Here is a 22,169-nt window from a genome sequence, read left to right as displayed (position 1 = left end):
GATGGAGTCTCTTTCTGAAAATGACTTTCTTGGGCAATTCCCATGAAAGGCGCTGAACCATTTTGGCTCACACTGGACTCTTACTGTCAGCACCCTTCGGCATTTAGAGATGACCCTTCATTTCTCATTTCCTTTTCCTGTCCAAGTTCTGGAAATGTGTTGTGCTCTGTGGAGAAAGATCAGGAGGCCACCACTGCATACATAGGGTTCACATGACTACCAGACCAGACTCACATGTGAAACAGTAGCGAGAAGGGAAGTAGTGCTCAGAGGAAGGGAGACGGAGGGGGCTAGCTGTGCAACGAGGGTCACCACAGTGGAGATGCCTGTTCACAGGGTATCTGTACTACTTACATTTCCTCCCCCTGCAGAATGTTTGATGTTATCTCTGGAACCACACCGGGACTGAATATCGCTAAAATCGATCTTCTTGTTTAAAATCCTAACCTAAAAGGAATTGGAGGTAACTTACTATATACCATACACACACACTCCATCAGGGTGTAGGACAAGAGAGCCAGGGTAATTTTGCCTCCTGCTGTGACTCCTTCTTCTGACACTTGTATTAAAATGTGAGAAAGTAAACCACGCCAATCTCTACACTTAGTATGTTAACACAGCATATGTGAATGTACTATGCTGCTCTTTTTTCTACCTCACAAAGTGGTGGTGAAATACAAAGGGGAAAGTTTTTATACTCGGAGATAGGAGTGGTTGCTTTTCCCTGAAAAGCTCAAAGAACTTCTTGCTTGCATGGGCTGACATAGTTCTTGGACAGCCTGTCCTAGGCTCTCTTGAGTGACAGCCAGTGTTTCTGCTGAACTGGCCACAAGGAAAAGATGGAAAACCTCCTTCCCACAGCTCAGCACTCCAGTCTTTGATGCAGAAATCCCAGATCCAGCCAGCTCAGGCGTGAGTTGAAATTCTGAGGTATTTCACCCCTCCTGCCATCCAGCCATAACGGCAGCTACATTCACACAACAGACCTCAGAGTGTCCTGTGAAAAGGGACTGACAAAATTGAAGTCAGAGCTCTCTACTGCTCTCTCTCTTTACAGTTGTTTACTAACAGGCAATGCCAAAAACAACAGCATCTGGAAACCTACAGCTGCAATCACTGTTTCTTGATTTCTGGTGGTGGCCATAAAGTCACAACAACTTTCTGGTGCTAGCAGCACTGTGCTTCTCCTCTGTACTCTTTGCTTCCAACAGAACAAGTACTCACCTTTCCCTTGATGGTGCCAGCCTCCCTTACAGACGCCAGGAGCCCACGTTTTTTCTGTGTTATCTTAGCCATAGATGCACTGCAGGCATACGGCAGTGCCTGGAGGTGAACTCTGCAAAGGGCGGGCCAAGCTGTCCTGTGCTTGACCCCCATGTCAAAGCAGTTCCTCCACCTGGCAGAGCTCAGCTGCCACCAATGATTGTTTTCCTAGGGAATGATGTGCTGCAGGATGGCAGTTACCAGTAAATGGGGACAACTGGGTGCAGGGCACACCCCTGAGTGACACCACTTCCAGACTTCTTTCTAAGCAAGGGCAGGGGATTGTGCTCACTAGTGTTAGGCTTTTCAGGTGTATGGGAAGGCACTTCTGGCCAAGGATGCACCTGCTGCCTTTGCACCAGGAACTTTTACTTACTCAGAGTGCCACCCATGCAGCATATTCTTTCTCTGGGTTAAATATGAAGTCTTTATTCACATTTTATGTTGGATTTTATTTACCTCTACTTTATTAATATACAATATGAATTTACAGAAAGCCACAGAATTTTAGGCATTATCTATTCATTTTTCTAAATGGCACTTGTAGAGCCTTCACTGAGATACTACTTAGAACAGTCCTGTTAGCTGCTGTTGTAGGTAAACCTACAGTAACTGTCCGATATTGAGATAAGAGAGAGGGACAGATACACCAGGGTACCTTATTGTGGCTTCTTACCACTTCAGGAACACAAAGCAGCTGCAAACCAGTTGGAGTGGTCAGTGGGAGGAAGAACAACCCTGTGCAGTTTCTGCTTCCTGGCTTCAGGTCCTCAGGCTGCCTCAGGCTTCCTGATAAATCTGAGACAAATCAGTCTCTCTGTGCCTCACCTCTCCAAACTAGGAAAAGACTATTTGCCCCCTGCAAGGGATATCAGCTTTTGTAGCTCTTTGCTCCTGTGACATTGGATAGCGTCATGTCTAGATAACAAGTCGAATCCTCTGGCACTGAGCACCTGGAATGCACTCCTGACTTAAGCCCAGTAAACTCTGAAGAAGAAATTTTCAGAGGCACACCTTGCAGCTAATGTGAAGAACTTCTTCACAGCAAGCTGTTTTATGGGTGCCCCTCATTACATGTAACGTAACCACTACATCAGTCAAACCATTAGGATGTTAAGTGTTCTCTCACTTTAATTGGTAAAGATCTGTGGTGATGGCATGCTCAGCAATAAGGGTGATGGCGGCACCAGAAAACTCCACAACTAGTAGGTCACCTTCAGAAGGCCATCTTCAGCAGGCAAACTGATTTCTGTCTTTCTGTCTATCTGCTTAATCTGTCCAAGTAAGCCAATGTAGACTGAAACATGAAAGCAAATGCCTTTGGAGTCTTATGCTTGTGCTTTCTCTCAATATACTATTTGTTTAAAAATGTACCGCAGTACCATACAAGACAGGTGTCACATCAGTTACAGAAAGACACATCAGATGTGCAGTCAGATCTGGCTCCCAGAGAGCTTCAGGCCAGGCACAACTGGGCAAAACAGAAAGCCTTCCTAGCACTTTCTGAGCACATCTCTCTCAGCAATGGATCAGCAGCACCTCTTAGCAATGGCCACAGGGATGCATTTGCTCTGAAAATGCTGACTTAGGGGTCATGACAAGACCTCAGCACTGTGGACTGGGAGCCTGTAGCTTAAAATGGAGCCAAAGCAAGGTGGTAAGTTGAGAGGGTGCCTTTCATCAAGTGCCTAAAGGTTGATTTGCACCCGGAAGTCTGACAGTTTATGAGTCTCATGGCCCATGGACCTGGCTAGCAGATATGTAAAGGACCAATCATCTCAATTATCCTCTCTGTCTCACTGGGTGAAATGTGCCCCTGTGTAGAGAGGCCAGCAGGAGACCTATGTATCACTTATGTCCTATGCTAAGGGCTGAAGTGAGCTGAGTGATGTGGATGTGTTGTGCTGGTCATCTGGCACAGGGAGTAACTGCACTGATCCAAGTTTTCGTTGATGATCTGTTTCTCCCTTTCCTGGAATATATCAATATCCCTGCACATATTTAAATCATGACTGCCCTCTATAACTAAGCGTTCTACAAACTAACAGAGCCTTGTTTCCTATAGATTAAGGCTTTAAACTGCTTAATCCCTCCATCCTATATTCTTCAGCAAGCCCCATCCTCTCTTGCCAAGCAATTATCTCCCAAGCTTTCTCCCAGGTCTGCTAGACTGGACAAATAGAAGCCAATACACAACCGGTCAGCTGTTTGTTGTCTGTGATTGTGGAGAAGGGCTGAGTTATAACTGCCTTTACCCCAACGACAGTGTTATACTGAGTCTCTGTTTCGTACCCAGTCAACAGCTACCACCCAACTGGGAGGGACCGCCTGTGTTTCTAACCACTGTTCCCTTGCCAGCACTGGTTGAAATGGGCCAACAAGTTACAAATGAGTTGAGGAAGGCTGAGACTGCCAGCCAGACAGCATGACTGCACGAGCTTTGTTTCCTTTGAGAAATCAGACTGTAAACATGAGAGGGAGAGTACCAGAGGAGGACAGGAACTATTTAGGCTAAAGAGAAACTTTGGCTTGCAAACAAAGAATATAAACTGACTGTGAATTATTTGAAGCTGGAATCTAGAGGGAAATTTGTAACTATCAGAGCAGGGAGGCTCTGGAACGGCCTCCCAAGGGAACAAAGCTATGACAAGAAAATGGTAAACTTTTATGATGGCACTTGATGAAAGGAATTAGATGATGCAGCTGCCTGTGATAGAGACAGCATGAATACCATGACTCACCAGTAAGGTCTCCATGTTCCTTAATGTGTATGTACATCTTGCGTGGGGGTGGAGGTGTGGTAAGGACGTAGATACATGCACTTCAATTGTGCTGCACATTAAATGAAAGATCAAGCCTGCTCCTGCTCTCATTCAGGAAATGGAACATTTTAGTCTGTGGCAGAAACAGGACTGCTTTCTATTCACACTCACTAAACATCCTAACAAGATAATGTCCTGACAGACTCTCTCATAACCCTTGTGCTGACCTACCAGTCTGAAATGGGTACCTTCTGATCTGACGCTGGTTTGCCCAGGTATGCTGGGCAGGGCCTGGAAGTTAGTATTTTGATCAGGACCAAGCTGAGCTTCCTCTGCATTTGTCATATCCATGTGAAGTTAAACCACAGTGGAAAAATTAAGCCTTACAGACAATGCTGGGTTTATTCCACAAAACCACATTGCCCAAAGAAAAACTGGCTTCTGTCTGAAGCCCTGACAGTCTGACAGACCTTACCTCCTCTCTGTCCTCTGATTACTCCTCAGCAACAGTCCAGAATTGAAGCCCAGGGCAGCCTGTGTGCCAAGGTGCACACAGTATAGCCTCACTGACTCACACTACTTCTTAGGTAGGGCCCAGCAGGAATCAGACACTGTGTTCCAGTACCTTCTGGGCTGTTTGAATGCTATCTGTCAAAGTAGTGGGAGATGCAGGGCTTGAGAGACTGCTAGGAAACCAAGTGTTGAAGGTATTTTTCTCAGAGTTCATTTAGATGAGGCATATATTGATCTGCACACAGGAGGCTAAACTAACTCCCTTCCTACATACAGTGGCCCAACTGGCAATCTAAACAGGAAGGGGTTGTGGTCCAAGGGCAACATCTACACTAGACCAGAGAGGATGTTTTTTCGTTAAGCTGGATAACATGAGGAGAAGAAACAGGCTAGCAATACCTGTGAATCTCCCAGTTAGATATATGCTGCCCTAAGGCTTTTCACAGGAAGTGAATTTGGATTCCTGGATTTCAAAGTCTCTATATACAACAGTCTCCAGTCCAGGGGCCTTGGGCAGCCCCTCCTCTGTCAGTACTGCACCACTGGGTTCAAGATGAGCACAAATTTGTAGAAACACTGAGTGAAGGCAGTGAAATGCAAGAGAGAATTTAGTTCAGTTGTGCCTCATGCCTAAAGACAATATCAATGACTGAAACCTGCTTACAAAAGAATTATGTTCCACTGCTGCCTAGAATAATTCAGTTCAGCTGCTTTTTCACAAAAGGGAAAGCCCCTAACGTCGGCATCTGGGCAGAGAATCCATGAACAGCTTCCCTCCCGTGGCTTAGTACACTGGTACACACCAAAGACACTCGAAGAACAAAAATTGTGATGCTGATGAAATTACAAGCTCTGAATATAATTTCCAAGAAGCTGATGACTTATGTTCTCCCTGCCTTGCAGTTATGGCCTCTGAGAAGCTCTACCACAAACACCATGCCTAAAGCATTTAAAAACACTGTAGCTTGGCTCCACTTGCCATTTGAACGTACTGTGGGGCTGTCATATTGGAAAAAGCTCCCAGACTCCTAACAACTTATCAAAAAGGGCAGGTTCCTCCTACTTACCACAGCATCACAGTAATTTTGACACAGCTACATCCCAGGAAGTAGACATTATTTCGGTGTTTGGTCTCCTGGTTAACACAGGGACTGTGAGACAAGAATTGGTCTTGCATAGGAAGCAAGGTTAAGGTTAAAACCTGATTAGAATCAAGAGGCAGTTCTAAGTGCTTTCAAATCTATATGCTGCCCAGGACAGATGATACTACAGTTTTCATGCTCCTGGCAGAGGCTACAGGTAGAGGAAAGGGAGAGGGAATGGTATTTATTTGGCCTAGCAAAGCCCTTGAAGAGAAAGACTGCCTCAGACTTTCCACATCTACAAACACAGCCTGCGATCGTGTTCAGCCTTTGCACTCCAAATTACTGGATACACACACTACTGAAGCTGCCAGCCTACAGGCCAGTGAGATTCAAAATAAAAGACTGTGCTGGACATAGCATGGACAAAATAATGTACCATCCTCATCTTGCTCTTAGCAAAGGGTGAACAAGATAAGGTCACATTTCTGACTTCTAAGATGTACCCAGAGGCAGACACTGAGCATGTAATATTTCAGCCTGAACAGTTAAACTGTGAAACAATTACAACTGAAAATAGGTACTTTCAACGGGAAGTATCAGTAAAATAGAAGAGATGGCTTGCAACCGGCCATGTCTTTAATACTCGCTTAGGACGATGGCTGATTTACAAGCTTCTTTCTACCTATTTGCAAATCACTGTATTCATTTAATTAATAAGGTGGCCACAGTGAACCAGGCACGTCCCTATCAATAAAGGGAGAAAGGCCTACAGAGAAACACTGAGAGGTTTTACATAATTATGCTGGGAAATACAAAGTGAAACGACCACTTTCCATGCCAAAGAGTCTACAGTCCAGAGACAACAGCTGAATTTAACAGACAGCTCAAGCAAGTGCAAGTTCCACGTCAGATGAACTGTAACATGTTCTGCAATTACACTCCTCATTAAATCTGGGGAGCTGATCAAAAGAATGGTAAAAGAAATTGAAGGAGGTTCATGCACAACAAAAAAGATCCTGAGAGGTCAATTAATGCAGCTAAAACACAGGATCCTTGTTTTAGTACTCCTTTAAACAAAAAGCCAACCAAATAGATTTTGCTAAACTACAAAGTTTGATACTTAAATTTCAGAGGCAACAGTCTCTATTCACGGAAAGAGTACTAACAGCTTCGAATATCAAGTACTGAGCATCAAGTATCATAGTTTTCGAATTGGGTTCTGTGTCTTTAAGAATGGATGGGTTTTGAGTCACTATGTCTGGATTTTCTTTACTCCAGCATAATAAATTAGGCTGTTCAGTTCAAGTTTAAAAAAACCCAAAATCTTCTGTTTACCTCTTCATGCAAGCTGGCTTTCCCAAAGCTCAGCAGATATGTCCCTTAGCATCTCTTTTTATTGTTCAAATCCAAATTTCCAAGATAAAAATTATGGGGTTTATCCTTTCCTTTCCTGCCATTTCCCATCTAGCAAAATAAACTCTTTTTCTCACCTTTCTGTGCAAGACAGAACACTATTACATGACTCAACAGTTGTGATCCAGATTATGTATTGCCTGAACATTTTTCCCAGAAGAACAACCTTCCTCATTTTATTGCCAAAATCTAGACTAGTTAAGAGCTCAGCTGAAAATGCCTCCTCTGCTGAACTTGCCACTGTGATGACTCAGACTTTCACAGCAATTTATTTCCTGGTAATTTCAATCTACTCTAGAAAAAAATACAGCTTTGCCCCTTGCTATTAACAAGAGACCAACAACGTATGGTACATCATGGACAGGATTTATCTCCTCTAACATTAGCCAGCTAAGAGTTGGAACTGGTTGCTTAAGCTGCCATTGTAGTCAGTGGAAAGATACCAAATCCTCCAGAAAGTGATACTTTCAATTCTAGCTAGACAGATCGAACACACGCCATCTGACTGGCAGAAATTGGTGCGCTGCTGCTAGCTGCCTTCAAAAGAGGGAGAAGCACTGGCTTATGGCTACTGCAGTTGGTGGAAGTTTTGTTACTGGTTAGAGCCCCATCAGGCAGCTTGGGACCCTCCTGACTGTGGTTCACATTTTGTCCTTGATGAGCACAGTACAAATGTTACAGCTGGTTGAGGCACAGCAGTGATGTTACTTTGCCCCAGCCACACAGAAAGTAAATGTCAGATCTGGATAGAAAGTCCTAACTCCCTGCTGATTTCCACCAACCAAACACCCTTCCTCAAAGAAACCTTCTGAAACTTGTAGATCCTGGCAATGATTGCTTCATTTTTCTAAAATACGAGTCAGGAAGAAAGATCTTGCTTTTTATCCAGAATAATTCAAGGCTTAAGTGTACAGACTGTACTTGGGCAAGCCTTCCATTAAAGGAGTGCAGTTTGAACACAGGAGCTGCAAGATGTTATTTCTGTACAATCTGCAATGATCAACCAAAATTCTAAAATTCAGAAACTTAAAAATTAAGGTTTTGAGCTGTGACAGAGTTCTGAAGGTGTGCCTGAAACCTCTAATTTCTCTGTGTGTTTGTAGATCTGCAATTAACAAGGGATGAATTAGTTTCTAATTTTCAGGCCAGAACAAAACCCTTCAAATATCTTGCAAATCCACAACACTGGGAACATATAAAGGAAACAAAAGCAAACTGACAGAGACTAATTTATCTTACAGTTATGAACTGTTGATTTGGTAAATGCACAGACTTATTCAATGAAGGCAGCTAACAGTGCAGAAACAATTGCCTTCCAGTCTCTCATTAGCTAAGTACTTTAACAACAGCCACATTACAATGTCAATCCACATCTCTCTACACAGCTGCCTGCTGCGGCTCTGGTTGAAGAAAGCACCAAAGCTTGAACCTTATAAGCTCATTTATGTTCATTACTGTCCAGAGCAGAGACATTCTCTTAACCTGAGTCAAAGTGGTTTTGGCTCAATTATGCTGCAGATCACAACGGACTGTAGAAAAAGTGCATGATGTGTCAGAAGGAGATAGGAGACAGAATGGGACCCAGCAACAGCTCAGATTGCATGTTTTGTTAGGACTGTATTCTCCACTACCTTTTAGGACAGCCTTCATCAGCCAGTGTACCAATAGCATATGGTCTAGATCTTCAGATTAATTTTTGGGCCATCATCAGTGTTCATAACGTGGTGCAAAGACATGTGAAACAGGATGAAGAGGAGTTATAAGATGCTGTCTCAAGGGGAACTTGCTGAATACCATTTTGACCTGGAGTTCTCCCAGGAGGTGCTCGGCTCTTGTTGAGTCACCAGACCTGTCTGTCTCTGCACTGACTTTGCAACCTGGCAGGTGGTATCTGAGGCAGGGAACACTCCAGCAACCTGGGTCGAAGTTGTGATGATGGGGGTGTGTGGGAGGGTGTTGTGGGGGAATCTCTCCTGCCATCCAAACTGGTTTTGAAGCTATCAAAACATTGTGCAAAGATGATGACAGATATCCATCCAAGCTCCACCTCTGCCCAGCTCTGAGATGTCTTATCCTTCCCTGTGCTGGTCTATTTTATCATCTAATGCATGTTCTCCTTGCCAGCATTTTTGTGGTTTCTGGACAGATTCTACTGAATAGTGGTGTCATTGATCTATGCAGACTTTCGGACCCATGACTAATTGCACTTTTCTACAGTTTAGGGAAGATGGTGAAGTTCGTTCTTAATATTCCTAAAAATCTTCAAAGAACACTTCATTCTTCAACATGGCTTAGGTATTTCATTTTTCTATGTGTCATCTAACTTCTTACAAGGTGCCTAGCTGTTACTATAATTAGTGATATTTTAAACCTTATGCATGGCATTCTAGTCTGTACAGCTCCATTCACTTTGAGGAAGCTATTTGATTCACATCCACTTAAGTTCTTGCCCATGGCTGAGTGTTCATGTACACATTTTAAGATTAAATTAAAAGAAATCTAGGTTGGCTTTAACCTTGGTTGCTGGCCTATGATGGTTCATAAATACTCTGCCTCGTCAGTAATGAAAAGATTCAGTTGGTGCACTTTTGTAGTCTGATACAGTACGAACCACATCCATAGACAGAATTCCTAGAAAAAAAATCCAAACAGAGAAGAAAAACCCCATTCTTGGCATCTGAAAGAAATTTTCAACCCCTTCCCCCAGTTCCCCCATGCTTCCCTTGGGCTGTCTGAGAAATAACAGATGCAAATGGGTTACTTTTGAAAGCACAGCATTTCCTCCACAGCTGATGCGGTGTGAAAATCCATCTGAAGCCCAGCAGACGTACCCATGAGCAAGTCGCCTCTGAGCTTTGCCAAGAATGATACATTTCACTGTACTCTACTATAAAGAGAAAACCAGACAACCACCTACTGGCTGCATCACAGAGCAGAGAAGGCCTCATTTCTCCAGACTGCAGAATACCAATTAAACACATCTCAAGCCATCTATTCCTAGTAGGAGCTTAATGCAGTGCAAAGTTAGCTTGCTTCTTCCCCCAGAAGAATGCTCCTTTTTAAGCAGGCTCTTTTTTCCCCCCACCTTGTCAGGTAGAGTGATTTCTCTCCTTTTCTTTGTTTCTGTGGCTGGCAAGTCAGCTGAAGTAAAATCAGTCTGCTGTCTGATGAGTTTTTGATGAAATTCAAGGCTGAAGCACTGCATTTCTTGATTTATTTAGCATTCAGACATCCCCTGCTTCTTCATTTCTATACCTCAGCCTCTGGCAGTTTCAGAGTGCGGCTGCCTTCTCCAGGACAGCTGTAAGCTAAGAAAAGACCTTGTGCGAGGTTCAGATATGCCTCTTGTAAAAGGATAGTCTGTCTCCAAATGCCACTTTTGGGCTGCATATCTGTATTCCTTTAGTGATCTGCATGTCATGCTTATGTACTTGCCCAGATATATGCTGGCTTTTTGTCTCCTTGTTTTTTGTGTGGTTATTGCTATCAGCACTTCCAGTTCAGGTTATAAAACTTGAGCAGCTTTCTCTTTGTTTCATGTATCATCACTAAGAGCAGATAGCAGATAACAGCTCATTTCAGCCAGTGCAGTATTTGGCACCAGACATTAAAGAAGTGAGCAGACACAAGGAAATGAAATTAGCTTTCATGTGTTCCTCTCACAGACCCTATAAAATTCAACTGCAGAAATTGGAAAAGAATTAATCCTAAAACCTCTTGTCTAGACTGAGCAACTATGGCATAATGGAGACATAAAGGAAAAAACTCATGAGTCTCTCTTTGCCCAACCCGCAGCTGAGTGGCCACATACTGCTGGGAATTAAAGAATGCTCTAGCTTCAGTGACATCACATCCACTCAGCAGATTTCCCCTGTGATTTCCAAAAGAGCGGAATTCCAACTGCTGTGCCATTCTTCACCACCCAGCAAAGACTCTGCAACTCTGTAGAACTGCTACAGAAATCTAGGCACGGTGTTTACAAAGAAATACAATTTCCTGTGGCCCCCCAGTCCTGTACGGTTGTTAGAGTCCACAGAGAGTAACAGGGAGGAGGAGGATAGGCTAACATGGTGCTGGTTTCCAGCCCCATGTCCAGCAGCTGGGCTTGTTATGAGGAATGCTAATCCAGATGCAGTCTGAGCTTGTGTTCCAAGCATCCTGGAGCCCCTGTGCACCCTGACCATCTGCTACGCAATATGTCAAATGGGAGTTCAACTCCCACATGAAATAATTACACGGACACTTGTCAAAATAAAGGCAGAAGAACCTTTGCTGAGGCATTATCTTGACTTTATCTGAGTAGCTGGCTGCTGTCCAAACCCTGGAAAGCCCTGAATATGTTAATTTACCATGAAAACAGGATCAACACCGCAGAGATACCTGTTTAATATATGAACCTGGTTTTTTTCCTCTGGAAGACCTGCAGTAGTCATAGGGTTGCAATGTAAAGTTTTGATCCAAATTATTATTTTTTTACTGAGACAGCATTAAGCAAACTTCACTGTTCTGTATGTTCCACTATGTATTCCAAATCTCATACATGTATATAAAATTATCTAATCTGGAAACACTGTGCAACCCAGCTTTCTGGAATGTCTTGTTTTCAGGACAGCTGAATGGGGGAGCATGTTATTCACCATGACGTCCTGTCCCTGGAGGTACTTGAGAAGTGAACCTTTCCTAAAGCACTCACACTGCCACTGCTATAAAGCAGCGGTCTCAGGGAAGTAAAAGGGATCTGGGGGCACTGGGTGTTTTTGTCATGGAGTTGTGTCCAGAATCAGGACGAAATGCGCACAGATACTTTTTACAAAAAAACAAAAAAACCCAAACAAACCCAACATAATTGTTTACATCCACAAAATTGAGTTGTCCATATTTTTAGCATAGATGTTGGTAAGCTATATTCTTTTTTCTCATTCAGCCTCTTTGTTTCTAAATAAAATAGGATTTATTTGAGGTTATAAATGGTTTTATAACTCTTTAAATATTAATAAAATAGACCGCTTCATCCTGTAAGCTAGAACAACAGTTTTCCAAATAGAAAATTTGTCCTTTCCAAAGTTGGGTAAGTTCTGTCTGTAGTAACGGGGGATTTTGCTACCCTACACACATGTTCAGTCTTTAGCTGAAAGCAATCCTCATGACAACACGCTTCGTTGCATAACTGCAAGATAGGAAACTATCTCTTTTTTCAGCTTTTAATTGCATTAACATGTCCCTGAATTCTTGTTCTTTCAGACAGGGAGAAGAGAAAATCCTGATCTGCCTTTTTATACACTCACCTTTTCTTATTTTCTATACATTTGTATGTTTATATACATCCTCTAGTTTATAGAATTTAAGCCCTGTTCCTGTTTATTCAAACCCTGCAGCAAGAAAAAGTTAAGTCTAATATCTGTCCCCTCCCATAATCTTTATCTTGGGGTGGATTTATCAGGTTAGAGACTGCAGCCCTCATTAACATCACCCAACACAACGCACACGCCATGTAAAATGACACAGGAAAAGGTCATGGTGCTGGATATCTTGCTAACATCAATCTAGGCTGAATTTGAACTTGCTTGAATTAAAACAAACCTCTTTCATTGGTTGCTATTGATGAAGACTAACTAAGCAGCAACTGCTGTGACTCAGGCCGAAACGTATTTATGGCATGGAGTGCAAACACTTGCTTGAAGTTGTTCAGCTGATCTCAGTGAGGTACTGTTAGTTTTGAGGTGACAAGATAGTTTTCTGAAGATTGTCCTAGCCCCTGCCATTTAACATCACTTAAACAACCAATGTATATGGACAACAGAAGCAGCGTTTGCCAGGCAACTCAAAATAGGTCCATTCCCATACCTGTCCCAAAGGTGCACACATAAGACTAAATCACATACCCATGAACATAAAGAGTGGAATGCTCACCTGTCCCCCTTTAGGCTGGTATTTGATGTTATCCGTTGATCCAATTTTGGACCTGACGTTCTTGAGGTCAGGTAGAGGCTGATTAATAACTCGTAGCTGCTTCGGAGTGGCTGGAGATTTAGGAGGAGTGCGAATTATGGCAACTTTTTTCTCGGTAGGTACCAGTATGGCAGATTTGGGTGTCCCTGGAGTGTGTGGGGTTCTGGAGTAGCTGGGTGTCCCTGGAGTGCCTGGGGTACGGGAGGCATAGCTTGGTGGCGTCCCTGGAGTGATGGCAGTGGAGCCAGGAGTAGTGGGAGTAGAAGTTCCACTTTTTCCTGTTCTGCTACGAATTGGTTCTGATCCTACAGGCAAGAATAAAAAAACCAGCATTAGACCCACAGAAATACAGCTGCTCTTCCCTCTGCACCTCCCAAGACTGCATCCCTGTGTGCCAAGCAAGATAAAGCTCTAAGATGGTTGTACTAGTGCTGGAACAGCTGGATGTCTGCCTCTGTGTCTTACTTTGCTAATCAACCTGCCAGCAGTTACCTTCTTACATGTGGTTGAGCTGGTAAATTACCCACATGGTGTCTGAGCTCTCAGTTCTGTAACACAGGTGTGCTTCCCACAACACCTATATCCTGCAAAGCTCACTAAACAGGGCACGGCATCACATCGGTTTCTGTCTTGGGGAAGGACTAGAAGCACCCTTGGAATCTAACCTTTGGGACTTGATCTGACAGCCTGACTAGCCAGTAAGAATGCTGTCACCAATTTCAATGGATTTGGGTGTTAAACTAGAGAGTGGGGAAAATTCCGACTGTAACCCTGAAACTGAAGGCCCCGAGTGCCTGGGCTGCTGCTGGTCACATACCACTGCTGGTAATCTGGTGTCTGCAGCTGAACCCTGGGTGAGCATTCAGCTGATGAACAAGTCATAGCTCTGTTGTGTGGATGGGCAGATGCCCCTCACGTTCAATTGCTATTTTACATTAGTGCAGTGAAAGAACACAATTACAGAAGGCAACCTTGATTAAAAGTCACATGCTAGTTACATCTGCGTGGCAAGTTAAAAATAATAAATACTGCAACATTTTGTAGCGGCTCCATTCAGCGTTTATGGCATTGCCAGTCCTCTTCACCGAGCACAAGAACCAGTTTAGTAGTGGCATCGTGCTTTCTGCAGCCAACTCTGCTGGCAACTCTCAAACACAAATGAACAGAAGCCGAGACACCTCCATATGCTGCTTAAAGCAAAGCTTTGCTGAGAATACTCAGGGAGAGCAAGACCAAACCCAGCCCCACAGCCCGGGAACCCCAATGCCGAATGGGTGCCTGTATGTTTTCATCTTTAAAGCGTTCAGGAATTATAAATCCAATTGGAATCTCTAAAGCATCCAGTGGGATCAGTCAAAATCTTAACTGTTTATTAATCATTCTGTTTATTTAATGGTGGTGGACCAAATGCAATGCACTGCTGCCCCTTGGGTCCAGGAGAAACTCTTTGCTGTACGTGACTCATTAGACAGATTGAACATATTCCACTCTCACCTCCAGTTTCCCTGAATGTTTTCTTTTTTTTCCCAACCAACCCTAAACCAGAACCTTCTCACTATACCAACTGAGACAGAAAGGGAAGACTTTTTTTCCCAGCTCCCTGCAGCTTTGGTATATCTATTTTTCATTCCTTAGCCTTTCACCACACTGGCAAATGCTCCATGGCCTCTTACTCCTAGTCAGCTCCACTTGCAAAAGGTCTCTGTTTTACCTTTGGAGCATCACCCAAGAATTTCAAAGGACTTTTTTTGTAGAATTTAATCATCTACTTTCCCTTAAGGTGTCTTAAAAGTGGCTGAAATTGGTTTCTAAAGAGAGAAACCAGAGGAATTCCTATTGGAAAGCAGGGAGCCACATCCAGGTTCTGAGGCCTGGGCTGAATGCAAATCTATCTAAAAATTCTGGGGGTATTTGGTAAAATTCTCTCTGTCCTGTAATTTCTTTTGGCTTGTGATTTGGTAACATTGATCTTTGTAAAAGGACCTTGCTGGTTTACTATCCTAACTTCCCCCAGTGAGTCACTCCACTAGCTAACATCTCAATTCTCAGCAGTTTTTACCCTAAGATTAGAGCACAGGGAGATCATTACTGTGAAACAGCAAGTTAATGACTGTAATATTAGGTTCACTTTTCCGAGAATATTCTATATTGTCTATTTCAGGTTTGTCTCATTTTTCTTGCTGCTGTTTGTAAATGTCCTCTGTTAAGTATCTTACCCAGCTCTGAGCTCCCTGCAAAGGGATTTTCTAATATTAGTGATAAGTCTGAACAGCAGTCCTAGCTCTGGGCATTGCAGACTGTGGAAAGGGTGCATCCTGTCCCTGGTTTCAAGCCTTCGCTACTCAGCACTTGGTATCTGAACAAAAACAGTCTGTGGGGCTCTGATTTCCAACAGCATACCCCAGACCTACCATTTGCGTAAAAGGTAGGGACACATGATGCAATGTGACAAATCCAACAAGGGTGGGAGACATTCATAGCAGTAGGAGAGGGTTAATATGCAAAAAACATACGGGTGGTTCGTCGTACTGAAGAGGAAAGGGAAGCTGTGAGGGAGAGAGAATTCTCCTCCCTGTCTCGGTCTCCTGATACACCTCTTCGAGGAGGAAGGATAGAGGAAGGTCTTGGTAGAGAGGAACGCTTTTCGGGACTCTTGCTTACTCCATCCTAGTAGCAGCAAAATAAAAAAAAGGAAGGTTTAGTTTTTCAAAACTCACTCTCTTGGCTGTGATTTCTCTCAGCCTATATACAGAGGGGGAAACCTCATCCTATGGGTCTAGTTTACTACTCACAAAGGAAGCTGGGGGGATCCAGCCACCTCCCATGCTCTGCTTAGCTCCCTGGTGCCTCTTTACTGCATCAAAACACCCAACAGTCATCTTCTGAGCTACTTAAGACAGATACAGATACTCTTGGATCCAAATATGGATGGATTCCACATTTTGTTCTTAATAAGGAACAAGTGTTTTTTAGTGCTAGTGGAAAGTAAAAAATTCTCTGGAGCTCAGGTGTGAAGTTCTCATCTAAATTTACCTGCAAAGTAACTGCAGTACTGGTGCCCAGAATACACCCCACACGATATTGCCAGGTGATGCGAGATTTTTGCATTTTCAAACACTAACTTGTAATTTTTTTTTTTTACAGAGAAAACTTTTTAGCTACAGCTTATTTTTTGAGTGTAGACTGGTGTCTTCTCTTATTTCCTTGCATACTCATCTTTTTACTTTTTGAAATCAGCAGATATCTTCTTTTTACCAGAGTTAGAGCAACGGGCATGTACGTTAGATTACTTTTGAACTTATGGGATGGGCAGCCCAAGACAGTCTTGCATAAGCAGATAGTGCTCCCAAAGGCAAATATGATGATGGTCCCAACCAGTAAAAGACACACCAAGCATAGCGTTACACAGAAAATGGAGTCAATAGTGAAAATGGTTTTTAAATGGGGATAGTCATGAACTCAGCATCGAGTAGATTTGAAACACAAGTGAAATGTAAACATGGGGAAGCTAGGATGGCCTGCCAAACATCTCTTTAAATTTATACTGCAACTTCTTCAACATGGTTGCATGTATAGACTAAATTAGGTTCCTAGAACATTTGGCTTCTGCCTTTATTGCTGGTGATTAGAACTGTACCCTCCTACACTGGGGATTGAATTTGTTTTCAGAGAATATTAGCTGATTGAAAATTACGTTTTTTAAACTTGGAAGGCACATTAGTACTTCTGTTCTTTGCCGCTTACCCCTGTGCAAATGGGTGCAACTTCTTAGCAGTCAATGAAGCAGCATCCATATCATCAATAGAAAGAAGGTATATCCTTCTAGTTATAACTTATTTCACTTATGTTTCCTCTGGAGAATCTCCTTTGGTTTTTATCCATTTTGTAGCGTGACAATCAGTTTTCCTGCCACTGGATCTAAGTTATCCCACGTAAGCTTCACAGAGAATTACTCAAACCCAGTGAGGAGAGAATGTGATCCACGGAATTCACCTACACATCTCCAAGCTAACTCTCTCTACCAACTCTGCTACCTTACCTTAGCATCTGATTTTGAGTAGGGCAAGCAGTCTCTTGGGCCTGCTGAGGAGGGCCGTACATAATAACTGTCTGTATCGAGAAAAGTGGCCCTTTTAGTAGTTAATGAGCAAGCTGAGCTGGGTCTTGGAGGAAGCAATGACTTTGCTCTAGACTTTGAGGCAGGAATCTTTGACAAAGAGGCAGTCTAGTCATGAGAAAACAAACAAAAGAAAACACAACATGAAGCTGGACAAAATGAAAACACATGCAACGTGGACCAAAAAAAAAGAAAAAAAAAGCCAAGCTATGAATTAATACTTTTCCTGTGTCTGGTAATGGTGTCTATGCAGTTCTGACATGCATGAAAGTTTTAGTTCTGTGTTGTGTGACTGATTCTAGCAAGTGACTTTTTCTGCAAATGCTATTTTTGTCTTCTGTTAATAGGACAAAACTGGTGTGAGGTATGGCATTTAACTGGTACAACTGCTGGTTGGCTGCATTAGAAGCGAGTGCAAAACTACAGGAGCACCAAGAGATCCTAGTCCTTTAAAACTAAGCGTGCGTTTGAAATATATCCCTCCAGGCTACAGGCAAGAATAAACCAGTGGGAATCTTAAAAGCAAAGTTACACCAGTATTCCTAGACTTTCTCAGTGTTCAAGAAAAGGTGTCCTAATTACTCCTCATGTTGTCTTTATTAGAAAATGAGAAAAGAATGGGTTGTCAGCTCTCTACTTAAAGGCATCTGGCTTAGGCTACATATCTAGCCTACAGAAGACTGAAGCTGGTGTGCTGAATGTCACCCGGGACATCTTTGACATGATTAAGAGTTGCCGAACTGTGTAACAATTCCAGGCCTACAACACAGTTCAGTTTTCTGAACTTGAGACATAACTAAGCATGCACAGTTTGAGGCGCAAATGTTCATTCAGTGGTTTTTGCTTTTTTCAACTTACAGGTCATGCAAAATGTTTCCCCTAAAAAGACAGGTAAACCCTCACAGATTGAGATTCAAGGCACAATGTAGAGGCCCCATCCTTTTCACTCACATTGCACAGTGTCCTCCGTGAATATGTGCATCTAATGGGGATGCTAGAGATGGACAAGACTGAGACCTTTCAACGGAACAGCTGGGGAAAAGGCATAATCTTGAGCTAATGCACTGCTCCGAGATTATTAGAGTCTAGATCCCCTTGGTGTTATTCAGGGAGTGAGGCACTTTTTAGCCTTGTTGGGCCAGATTCTGCTGCTATTACCCAGATTTCAGTGACATGCTCAAGACCAGTACAGCAAGCAAAGAAACCAAATGCCTCAATCCCTGCCTGCGCTTTACCCAGAAAACTATTCTTCTTCTCTGTTAGCAATACATTACCTTTGACCTCTGTTATAATTCATGTTGCTGGAAGTGCCAGCTGCCCACAGGACAAAGATCTACGTAACCCTAAGACTCAGGGATTGCTGAAATTGGGATGCAGAAACCTCACTTTATTTCAGAGGTATTCCTAACACATGGCTCATGGTTTCAGCATCTTGCTACCGCAGGTACACAGCTCCTTCCAGCAGATGGAACTGCTCAGCCTTTCCTGAATGTGTTCTGCAAAGCAGTAGGTGAACTAGTTTGAGGATGGATAACAAAACTGACCGGATTGGATGATCTAACATTACCAGTGGAGAGGAAAAGGCTGCACTTGAAGGACAAAGCTGAGAATCAGGAAGAAACACAACAACAAAAAGGGAGAGGTCTTTATAAAAGCAGAGGTGAAGCCAAGGCACAGAAGAGAAAACATCTGAGAGATACGCGTGCGGCAACTGGAGAAGTGAGGCAACAGGGAGAGAAAGGGAGCAGGGGACAAACTTGTGATCTTTGACATAACGTAAGGGACAGGAATAAGAAAGGTGTACTGAAAGTCGATAATTTCAGAGAATTATTTTGCCGTGCTTGTACTTAGAGCACTCCATGAACACAGATGACTCTGAAAATGGGCTAGCATTGACTTCTCTTGCTTAGGTGTTGATCATTCCCCAAGACAGACAATAATAAACCATACCGTTGGCTCAGACCAGAAACCTGTCCAGATACTTCTTACTGTACTAGTAAAGAAGCTCTAGCAGTTTCTCAGTAATGAGCTGAAATGGGTCAGACCTGAAAAAACAGATGAAATCCCAGAGTCCATGGCTGAATTCAGGTCTAAATTTCACAGCTCCTCCAAAGCCTCCAATCAATTATGCTGCTATCATTATTAGCAATTTCTTATGATTCATAAATAACGTACAACACTTGAGGCCAAATTTTTTGTTCTCCAAAGAACTGATGATCTGGTTAGACAGATGAAACAAGTCAGTCGTGGAATATATTAGGAAATTTAGAGGAATCCTAAGGAATTTCTGCATTGTTAATGATGGCTAATAATGACAAAGTATTGTGCTGCAGATGCGAATTAGCATGTGTCAGTGTCCTGTAAGAGAGTTGCATAGGGGATGGTGAAAGTAGGTTGGTTTCCTAGGGATTTTGGAGTGGTGGGACAGGAGGAGTGCAGGGTCAGCACAGGAGCAGGGTGGAGAGGCACTGCAGCATTTGCTGAAGGAAACTCAACAGAGGAGAGGCAGACACAGGGAGCAGAACAGGCTGCAGAGCAGCTGAAGGTAGGGCACGTAACTGTCAGGTTAAAACAGACAGAAATCAGCAATCCAGGAAACAGCCATTCAGAAATCACCTAATTGCATATAAAATGCTATTGGCCAATAACTTCTACACAGGCATGACCTCTACAGAATGCATGGCTATGTAAGGGTGCATCAGAAGACATCCAGCAAGTCCTGGGGAGGGTTTCTGCCTGCACAGCAATCACACAAGGTGGCAGTACGGGTCGGGTGCTGCAGAAAGGGCCAAGGTACAGAGTTTATCCCGGCGGATGACCTCACTCAAAATGCTGAACAACATCCAACTCCTGCAGTTTGGAGTCTGTGTGCCCGTATGTGATGCAAACTGTCATCATCTACTACTCGGGACTGTAATTCAGAGGTTAGTCAAGAAAGGTGGTTTTAATTACCCTTTTAAATGAATAATGAATATGGCAAACAAATTCTAAATGGAACACAAATTTCAAATGGAACACAGTTACTTACTGAATTAACATAAAAAGATGTGAAATAAGGACAAAATGAGATTATAAAGATGAATGATAAGCGGATTTTACTCACTGAGAGTTTTTCCTTTGCTTGTTTAAATACACCAGGAGCCTGGTTTGTTTCACCACCTGCTGCTGAGAGACCCAAAGAAAGACTTGATAGTTAAAAACAATAATAATAAGCATTTCCACTTAGTACACTTGTTAGAACAATTAAATGCCTTAGAACTACTGTGCAAAGCAATTACCGTGTGAACTACTCTCAGTGAACTGTATGCAGAAATGTACCTGCCTTAAAAATGTCCTATATTTATCATACTTGAGGTAAAATGGTATTCAACACATTTCAAACAAATGAAAAATTTGTGTTTATGTTCTTAGAAGTCTAGAAACTACAGTAAACAGTTCAAGAAATAGTTGACAATTACTCTAATACTGAACGTCAATCCTCAGATACCTTAGCACCCTGATTTTCAAGACTGTCTTCTAAAAATCAGGGTCCTTTAAGTAATCCATAAATGAAAATTTTAAGAGAGGCCCCTGAAATCACCACTCTTCAAAATATTAGCTAACTTTGCTAATGGAAAGAGAGATTCACTGTTGAATTATCATTCTAGTTGCATCAACAAGGCCAGTGTGCTGTGGGTCAACTAAGCCTTCAGACTTTAGCAATTCAAATTATATCTGGGACATCAAGTATGTAAATCAGTAGTTCATTTATCTGATACAACATGGTTTGAGGTAAGATTTTTCTCTCTGACTTAGATTCCATCCTTATTAAAAGTTTTGGAAAGGGGCAGCTTTTCAGAAAGCAGGCTATTAGTTTCACCCCAATGCTGCTCAGGACAAAATCTGTCACACAAAAACTAAATGTGAAATCATTTGGCCAGGATGCCCTTACTAAATGCAGAAGCAGTCACAGATTACAACCTTTTGCTGTAAAGCCAACTGTTTTCCAACTGTAAACCCAATACCCAATGCATCATAGAGGACAGAAACAATTAATTTTCTCCTTTCCCTGTGCAGTTCCCAGGCATGGTGAGGAGATCCCTGGTTTTCTGCCACACTTTCCACTCTAATTCTGCCCTCTTAATATAATTTTATTGCTGGTTTTGGGGTTTGGTTTTGGTTTTTTTTTAAATTGAAGGAGCAGGAAAGAAAACTTGTGAGGAGGAAAATAATATATATAACTGCATACTTCAGTTCTTCTGAATTTGTAACAGGGGTAAGTACAGCACAGCCCTCCTGCATCACATTTTACCACATCTGTTACTGCTGGTTTTGGTCACTTTTGCGTCTCTTCTAAATAATCACAAATAGCTTCTTTCCTCCTTCCCTTGGCATTGAACCCTACCCAGCCACCACTATGAAGCGGAAAGAATAGCTGTGCTGCTTGCGCTGACTTACCCAAAAGCACCGCAACTTCTCCATCTGAACAACAGATCTCTACAGGCTCTGCTGCCAGTTTAAATACACAATAAACCTGTTTTACCTCAGGGGGTGACCCCAGAGTTGAAGACAAGGAACGGAAGCCTATCACATAGTGACTCCCACTCATAGCCAGGTAATTGTCCTGGCCGTGCCACCATAAACACTCCTCTGATGGCACAACTGCAGCGGCATCTCACAGCCACTAACAAAACACGAGTGAGATTGGGGTTTCACTCAGAGAACTACACCACTCAAGGCAAAGACTTCACAACTCTTTCCTCAGAGTTGGCCATGCAGTTTCTTTTTCAAATGGCAAGGACAAATCTCTGAAAAAGCAGTCTCTCCCTTGTGGATATGGAGCTGTAAGTTACCAGTATTTGCCAGTGACATGGCAATTTTTTTCTGGTATTGAAGGGAAATAGGGGAAAGATGTCATTTCCCGGGCCACCACACAGGAAATATGAGCAAATATTAATTTTTTTGTAGACACTTGTATTTTATGACTGGACATGTTTTGTTTTAAAGTCACAGAAAATGCAACACGAAGGTTTCAACTGACTGCAATACACTCAAAGCTGTATAGACTACACTGCCAAGGGACTTTTG

At 42.7% G+C, this 22,169-nt stretch overlaps 1 protein-coding gene across 50 annotated transcripts in view; it reads right to left on the bottom strand.

Annotated features, from left to right (window-relative positions):
* MAP2 (microtubule associated protein 2) overlaps positions 1-22,169 on the bottom strand; it is a 226,813-nt gene that overhangs the window by 6,531 nt on the left and 198,113 nt on the right. For 30 of the 50 annotated variants that reach the window (XM_054829437.1, XM_054829431.1, XM_054829451.1 and 27 more), the window contains 4 exons: positions 20,206-20,267; positions 15,499-15,652; positions 12,947-13,290; positions 355-447 (listed from right to left, as the gene is read on the bottom strand). In XM_054829437.1, coding sequence (XP_054685412.1) covers positions 355-447; positions 12,947-13,290; positions 15,499-15,652; positions 20,206-20,267 — 653 coding nt within the window. The remainder of the gene's footprint in view (positions 1-354; positions 448-12,946; positions 13,291-15,498; positions 15,653-20,205; positions 20,268-22,169) is intronic. The other 20 variants (XM_054829454.1, XM_054829456.1, XM_054829475.1 and 17 more) reach the window with 3 other exon arrangements.

The sequence above is a fragment of the Grus americana genome, chromosome 6, assembly GCF_028858705.1.
Source record: "Grus americana isolate bGruAme1 chromosome 6, bGruAme1.mat, whole genome shotgun sequence".
Lineage (NCBI taxonomy): Eukaryota > Metazoa > Chordata > Aves > Gruiformes > Gruidae > Grus > Grus americana.
Note: the sequence above shows the minus strand (reverse complement) of the source record. Positions and strands in the feature narration are given on the sequence as shown.